This window comes from Hibiscus syriacus, unplaced genomic scaffold (assembly GCF_006381635.1).
Source record: "Hibiscus syriacus cultivar Baekdansim isolate YM2019G1 unplaced genomic scaffold, ASM638163v2 tig00110054_pilon, whole genome shotgun sequence".
Taxonomy (NCBI): Eukaryota; Viridiplantae; Streptophyta; class Magnoliopsida; order Malvales; family Malvaceae; genus Hibiscus; species Hibiscus syriacus.
The window spans coordinates 94,250-102,761 of record NW_024062578.1 but is presented as its reverse complement, the minus strand read 5'-3'; the positions used below and the strand labels follow the sequence as shown (position 1 = coordinate 102,761).

At 36.4% G+C, this 8,512-nt stretch overlaps 1 protein-coding gene, 1 long non-coding RNA gene and 1 pseudogene across 2 annotated transcripts; 2 read left to right on the top strand and 1 right to left on the bottom strand.

Annotated features, from left to right (window-relative positions):
- Positions 1–218: 218 nt before the first annotated feature.
- On the top strand, positions 219–2,221 carry LOC120214189 (annotated as a pseudogene).
- Positions 2,222–3,046: 825 nt separating this feature from the next.
- On the top strand, positions 3,047–5,084 carry LOC120214190. Its single transcript, XR_005524844.1, has 2 exons — positions 3,047–3,193; positions 4,674–5,084. It is a non-coding gene; the product is annotated as an uncharacterized LOC120214190 (long non-coding RNA).
- A 2,415-nt stretch (positions 5,085–7,499) lies between these two features.
- LOC120214199 lies at positions 7,500–8,183 on the bottom strand. The gene is made up of 2 exons (XM_039212153.1): positions 7,861–8,183; positions 7,500–7,710 (listed from the first exon to the last, which is right to left on the bottom strand). The coding sequence occupies exons 1-2, from the start codon at positions 8,181–8,183 to the stop codon at positions 7,500–7,502; spliced, it is 534 nt and encodes a 177-aa protein (XP_039068084.1).
- Positions 8,184–8,512: the final 329 nt, after the last annotated feature.

Here is an 8,512-nt window from a genome sequence, read left to right as displayed (position 1 = left end):
TTATCTGAATCCAAAACAGAATGCTTCTTCATAGTGGGGGCGGCCGCGTGCGGAAGAGAGAAGCGGCCGAAAGGTCAAAGAAAGCAGCGTAGTGGAGGCATGCAGATTGAGGAGCTTCACTTTCTTTTCTTTTTCAATTTTTTTTTTTTTTTTTACATTTTCCTGCTTATAAAACTCTGCTATATAAGGGGACAGTCCTTCAGTTGTATCACCCCAAAGATTAAGGCAACACTACCTATATACATAAAGATCATCGATGGCTATGAAGAACCACCCTTGCTGCACCACCTTTATCTTTCTGTTATTTCCATTGCTCCTCCAGTTTATTTTGGTACTTGCTCTTTCATTTCATTTCAATGTTTTCTTCCCTTTCAAACCATTGGTGTTTCATTAATCTCCTCAAATTGGGTAGTCATAAAAATGATAAAATTCCTTTATCAAATATTTAAAAGTATTTAAAAGGTTTACTGGTACAATTAACTCTAACCTTTGTTTAAATAGTTATTTTAATTTTTTTTTCTAAAAAGTATTTTAATCTCATGTCAGACGAAAAACGTTAGTTAACTAACTATCAACGTCTTTTGTTGATATGAGATTTCACATGTACTGAATTATTAACGTGACACTATCTTGTCACTCAATTATGATATATATTTCACATCATTTAAGATAATAATGTATATATATCACGCCACTCAAGATGATAATGAAATATGTTAATAGTTAAATACACGAGAAATGTCACATTAACTATATGCGTCAGAAATCATTACAGTTATAGTTGCAATGCCACCAACTATGAGCTTACCTTAGGCATGATGGAGCCCATAGATTAATACATCTCAAGATGTATTAGAGTATAGACTACTACTATCCATATAACCCGGTAATATTTTAATTCCATGGTGGAGGACAATTAAATTAGTCTTTATCTTTCTTTGCAGCCAAAAGTGAGCTCCAGTTGAGCTACTATGCTCAAAGTTGTCCAAATGCCGAAGAAATCATCAAACAACAAGTCATCAAGCTCTATAACAAACATGGAAATACAGCTGTTTCTTGGGTTCGAAATCTCTTCCATGACTGCGTAGTTAAGGTATATATCTACTATGTTACTGCTCTTTTCTATGTATGAAGAATTATGCTTATATATTTAGGTTCGAATATGAGTCGTACATAACGTACATAAATAGATACTTCAAAGAAAATGCAGAGTATTCGAGGCATGACAAAACTGTTGTGTTGATGCAGTCATGTGACGCTTCGCTGTTGTTAGAGACCGTGAACGGAATCGAATCGGAACAAAAATCGGATCGGAGTTTCGGGATGCGAAATTTCAAGTACGTTAAGACAATTAAAGAAGCTCTTGAGGAAGAATGTCCAATGACGGTTTCTTGCGCTGATATCATCTCTATTTCTGCTAGAGATGGCATGTCTTGGTATAAATTTTCACTACAAAGAAAAATCAACATAAACTGTTTTATCAAACGTTTACACCTACCTCGTGTTACAGCTCGGAGGGCCACGCATTGAAATGAAAAACTGGTCGGAAAGATAGCAAGGAAAGTTACCTTTCGGAGGCGAAAATAGCATCCCAAACCACAATGATTCGATACAGTCGGTGCTTTCTCGCTTTCAATCGACCGGTATCGATACCGAAGGAACGGTAGCTTTGTTAGGAGCTCACTCCGTCGGTCGAGTTCATTGTGTAAACTTAGTACACAGCTCTACCCACAGTTGATCCGACATTGGACCCCAACTATGCCGAGTACCTTAAAGGGAGGTGTCCGACACCCGACCCCAATCCGAAGGCAGTGTTGTACGCGAGGAACGCCTCGAAAACGCCGATGACTCTCGACAACATGTACTACAAGAACTTGTTGAAGCACAAGGGGTTGCTGATGATCGACCAGCAACTGACATCTGATCCAACTACTTCAACATTGTGGAGAAAATGGCGGCTGATAATGGATATTTCCACGACCAGTTTGCCAGAGCTGCGATGTTGTTGTCGGAGAATAATCCACTTACGGGAGATAATGGCGAGATAAGAAAGGATTGTCGTTACGTGAACAGTGATAATGTTACAAATGTTAAAAATGAAATGGGAATACAATATGCTTGCAACTTGCACGTAAATTGTATTTGTATTGCAATAAACTTATCTATGGACCAAGGCAAAGCCTTTTCTTTGTTATGTTGTTCTTAGGTCAACATTCTACAAATAGTGTGTGTACTTTGGTCATCTTGTGAAATGAGCCTCACTTAAAATTAAATAACATATAAACCATTAGCTTACATTTACTTTTGACATATGAAGACATGATTTTTAGGGCAAAGTACTTGAATAGTCACTTAATTACGGGGGAAGTTCCAATTTGACCACTAATCTATTGATTTCATCAATAAGACCATTTATTATTTAAATGCACATGCACTTAACTATCTAAGTGGTATTGATTAAGCTACATTAGTGAATTTTTTACGGCAGTTAAAAGAATTTATAAAATTTTACATTTGGTATTCTTTACTTATACATTTTATCAATTTAATCTTTATTTTAATTTAATTCAATAAATTTAAACATTCGATCAGATGATGACATGTGTCACTATTCGATTGAATATTTTTTTATTTCTAATTTATTTAATTCAATAAATTTTTCTCCAATCAGACAATGAAACCATCCCCTCCCCAATCTACGATGTACCAAAAATGGAAAGTAGGTGGTTTTGGGAACTAGGGCCATCAAAATAAAATCAACCATTGGATTCAGATTTTCAGATCCATGAATCTTAATTAAAATAAAGAGATTCATTTCACAACTCAAGTAAAGCACAGGGACCATTCCAAGAATATGGCCCTGCTCTTACGAATCTGTAGTCTGTAGACACACAGATAGGATTGAAAAGCTTAGAAGAAAAGCCCATCTTATAGTTGGATCCATTAGACTGAATGAATGGGTTTGAACTTTCAACGCTGAATCTGAAGCCGAAGCCGAATCCGAATCATGAAAAATCAAAATCCGAACAGTCCCGTTATAAATACAATCAAAACTACGCTTATTCGTCTTCTCGCGTTTCTGGAATTTTCTCCTTCCATATTAGTGTTGGGTTGGGAGCTCCGCCGTTGAGTTCGGAGACATGTCGGAAATAGTTCGACTTCGCCGATAAGGTTCTCTATCCTTTATGAAATGGTATATGTGTTATTTTGTTGTTCGAATCCTTTAAATCTCGATTTGAATAGCTGTTCTCCGAGATCCGTTCTGAATCAATTCGATTTTGTCCATCTAGTTAGAGATCTGATTTTCATCCCCTTCCTGAACTTGATATAATGCCGATCTTGTGTTATTCTCTTCAAGTTTGATTTCATATCGTTTTTGTTTTAAGAATTTTGCATGTTGATCGTCTCGTATGAGTTAGAAAATTCATTTTTATTATTTGCACGTTGAGTGTTTTGTTAATTAAATATTAAGATAATGATAGTCATTTTCCATTGCAGGTTGATTGTTTCGTTAATTAGACATTAAGATGATGATATTCATTTTCCATTGCATGTAAATTACCAATTAATCACCTTTTTTCCTTTTCTTTTATCATGTTGTAGTGCTGAATCTTAATTACATACAAAATTTTCTTTTGGATTGGATCTTTCTTTAAGCATATTATGTCTTTTAATTGCAATACATGAAGAAAAAGAGGGGACTCTTTTGCTTGTTGATAATTAGTGTTGCTTTTATCCATTTTCAATGCAATGATTGGTAATGATAGCATATAGTAATGTCTGTTTAGGTTTTGTTTTTGAAGCATTCAATTTGCCGAGAGATATAATTGGTTGAGGCTTTATTTATATTAATTCTATTGATAAAATAATCCTAACAGTCATTTAATGGTTGCTACTTCGTGAATATTGGTCCGTCTTTACGTGGGGTTTTAATAATCAACTCGGAGTGGGTTTTTGTAATCTATAGGCCTCTTGTATTCCGAAGAAAGGGAGGAGGTGACGGAAATGAAATCTGAAAGATGTTATCTTAGTCCATCATCAGTAAAATGTCGATAACATTCGATGATCTTGTATGCATGTCAATGCCATTACAATATGGATTGCTAACATGAGTGAGGTGTTCATGATCTCGGTTATGAATTAACATCTCTGATAAATTTCTGAGGTCTCAAAGAAACCTGGTTTAATCTCTTAAATCTTATTATAATGAATAATAAATATATTTAGAGCAATGCTTCTATGAGTGTAGTTGATGTTAGCTCGCGATGTAGATTCTGTTTATTTTGTGAGTATCCTATCAGATAAACAATAAACCATAGAAAGTCAGCAACTTATATGTAGGACTAATTTCTTAAAATAAAACATATGCATTTATAAATTGTCCTTCCATGAAAAAATGAACTTTCCATATGCTCACATTGTCCTTGCAATGTTACAAGCTGGAGCCGAAAATCGAGCAGCTAGTTTGTTTTGTGTTTTTCTTGTGCATCATAAAACATATGCATTTATAAATTGTCCTTCCATGAAAAAATGAACTTTCACCATATGCTCACGTTGTCATTGCAATGCTTACAAGCTGGAGCCGAAATCGAGCAGCTAGTTTGTTTTTGTGTTTTTCTTGTGCATCATACAAATTGTACCTACAGGATAATTTGTTTCCACTGATGTAATAGGGAAACAAGATCATTTATGAAACTGAAGCTAAAGGATTGAACCCTGGATTGATAGTGCTGTTGGGTTGTTGTGGGCTGCTGCTGATATTCCTTGTAGGGAACTATGTACTTTACACTTATGCACAGAAAAATCTCCTCCTAGAAAAAGAAAGCTGGTATCCAAGAAGAAGATGAAGAGAGAGAGGCTGAAGCAAGGAGTCTCTGCACCAGGGAGTAGGACTTTGTCTGATTTCCTCAGCTCCCTATCTTAAACTGTTCCCAACTTCCTGTTTTGTATCCAGTGAGTTACATCAGTTAAACTTAACAATTTAGTCAAACATAAACTGTAAATTTGGGTAGATCAGGAAGTGAATTACTGTTTCTGGTTTGTCTGGTGCAGGTTTACTTGTCTTAAATTCTGTTGCATTTACTATTATGATCTGTTTCACCAATGTTTAATCTGCATGTTTCAGTACGCATTTAGGTTCTTCCTCAATCTTTGGGAACTGTTGGCTGATAAAGCAATAGTGATAAAGCCTTGGGTTATCGTAGTACCCAGTGGTGCCTTATAGGCTTTTTCTGCTTAGAGGGCATGTACTAGTGTTCTAATTTCAGATCTTTGCATGCCGAATCAAAAAAAAACCTTCAGGAACTTTACCCATAAGCCAGTCTTTATGCTGGTTTAGGAGTGGAAAGAAATTGGAAAATTATTTTTTTCCTTTTTATAGTTGTTTTTTGGTAGGAAGGATGGAAAAATTGGAAGAATTATATTTCCTCTCCTCTTTTACTTTTAAACTTGGTTTGTTTTTACATATGATGATGGAAAATGATAATCTTCTTATTTTCTTTTCCCTTTTCTTCCCATCAAGCACACTCAAAAAATAATCATTTCCATATTTCCACCAACCGAGCAAAGCCTTGTACTTAAAAAAGGAAAGCATCTTATACATTTACTCCTGTATACACAACAGGCTATTATTGAAGACCACTGAAATGTGGAACATCACGCAAGCCTTTGAAGAAGTAAGTTTAATATAACATATAGTGTATCGTCATATTTTCACAGCATGGCATCCATGGTTAAGTATGTACGAGCTCGCTAGCTCTTGGAATTTTATTAGGCATGAAATGGGCGGTGCAGTCACCGGGACCCATGGCAGATGGTCTGGTTTCCTTGGATGGATCATGACCAGGACAGGCTGAGAGGTGAGACCCGGATGAGCAACACTTGACGGAGCTCATGGCCATCACGGCAAAAGAGAGCTCATTTCTGGCAGAAAGCATGTGTTGCAAAATCAAAGTCCCATTGCTGTTCGTGTGCAACTCATCTTCCACAAATCCACATGATCTTTTAAGTTCGTTACTGGTGCCTTGTCCATCCAAAGAGAACCATCAAATAACTGTATTTGGGAAAATGCATGGTTTGAAAATGTTGCTTCGTTCTACATATAAAACACTTACTTCCACTAGTATAAGAAAAATATAAAGGGATAAAATATCTCATGGGCATATATCATACTATTATAATGGGGCATTGATATATAAATTATAATTATCTTATTCGAACGAGAATATACGTAACATATCTATTTTATATATTAAAAAAGCATTCTACAGACAGGTGGCCAGAGGCAATGATTCCTAAAGGTCCTATGTGCATATCTCAACATTGGTACCATACAAAACACAAAGGAGCAATCCTTCCAAGTATAACTTCACAAATTAGATACACCAAGAATGTTCGATAAGACATTCTCTTATCCACTTTTGAGAAACAATGGCCGGAACACTTTCCAACTTTGCATTCATCATAAGCTATGAATAGATAACACTAACCAAAAATGGCGGAAATTACAGAGTTTGAAGCTATTACTTTAGCTCCTTGTCGCACGAAAAAATACACTTTTAAGGCCCGACTTTTTTTAAAATTTTCCAAGCCAGGTCTGACCTAATGTGATCAAATAACTCCTTTTACTATTTAGAAAATACCATAACCTTTTTTAAAAAAAACATACTACCACGTTTACCCTTCCTCTTAAAAACCATCCATCGTTTACCCTTCCTCTTAAACCATCCATCATGGGAATTAGATTTGTGGGAAGAAGGCGCAGAACATTAATCTACGGCCTGTTTTGGTCTGGGGGGAAAAACTAAAACCACCCATCAGTGTAGTTTTAGTTGACCTAGGTAGGCAACCAAACAAATCGTAGGGCAAGATACTGTAATCATGGATCAGATCTGAAGTCTGCAGATGTCTGGTTTGTGAAGGCTGCTCTTCAGAAACACCAAAATCTTCTGCCCTTTTTCCTTCCACTTGAACTTGGGGCCAACAATTTTCGTGCTTCAATGTGACAACTGCAATAATTGCAAAAATTGGATTTGATGGGCTGTGAATGTTGATAGATATGCCCCAAACCTGTGTTTCAAATCACAAATTTAATGCCATTTTTTAATTAAAGAAATTGTAAATTTCCTCCCCAAGATTCTTATCCAATCTGCAAATAAGAATGAATGATCCTAATTTCTTTGCAACATAAAGCTATCCATTCAATGTAATCCATTAACATCCATATCCATCTCATTTTCGATAGTAAATATTTACTAACTTTTTTTTTCCTTTTTACCTAAGAGCCATACGGATTCTCTCGTAAAGCTCGAGAAAAGTACAGCTTCTTCCTAAAATAGCGAAAAGATATTTAGAAAATTAATTAAAAAAAAAGAGAAAGGAAATGAAATAAAATGAATCACGTGAAACCCAACGTTCTCGTCTCTGTTCTCGCCGGTTCTGATTTACACCGGTCAGTATTAGAGGCCGTACGTTCCCCATTTTTCTCTGTTTTCGATTCTTCATTCTTTTTCATTTTTCTCTTCAATTTCTTTGCAAAAATCTGGGTTTTCTTCAGTATGATTCGAATTTTCACAAATGGGCTCTTCTTCTGATTCGGGTTTCTCTTCTTCTTCTTCCTCTTTAGATACTCTGCTTTCTAGCTCTGTTTCCTCATTTGTTCCATGGCTGGCTAAAGGCGCCTCCCAAAACCTATAAGCTAAAGAAGAAGATCTGTACGGCAGACCGACAACTTGTTAAACACGAAGCAATTTTCGGCGGCGATGAACAAGAAGAAGATGTAAATCTTAGCTTCATTTCGTTCCTTGGATTTTCGATAAATCTTCTCTAGCGTTGGGCTTTCTACAAGAGCCGAAAAAGAACCTTCCCCATTTCTCCTGGGGTGTAACCTTGACTTTCCCGGTGAAATTATGGCAAAACAGAGCATCGGCGATCCACTTGCGGCGGCGGTTGGGCGGGGGACCGGATTTCGAAAGGTTTGTTTGACATGAACCTGACCCATGCAAGTGACTTAGGAGATGGCTCTTGGGTTTCAATGGCGGCGTTCTTTCTTTTAACGAACATTGGACTGGAACGTGACCTCCCCTGCTTCTACTTGAACTTTTGCTTCTCAGAAACCGCATCAATTGCGGCGGATACTTCTCCGGCCGACACGGACTGGATATGGGCTTCGACGACTGCTTCATTTTTAACGAAAAAAACAAACCTTTCTTTCTCTCTGAAGATTTATCCGTCTCTCTATCTCTATCTATGCAAGTTTCTTGTATGTTTGGGTGTGTTTTTTTTTACGAAGGTTTTTGAGTTGGAAATAGAAAGATTTACAGGCTTATTTGGTCTTTGTGTAAAAGCATGTGGGAATGGGTGTCTGGTTCGGGCAAGAAAATGAACAAGCTAAGGCTCACCTTCCTGTTTGTTTTCTCTACTTAGGTTTTATGTTTCTATCTGATATATTGACAGTAGCCATCCTATTCTTCATAAATAAATTGAATAAATGCATTCAACGTGTAACATTTTA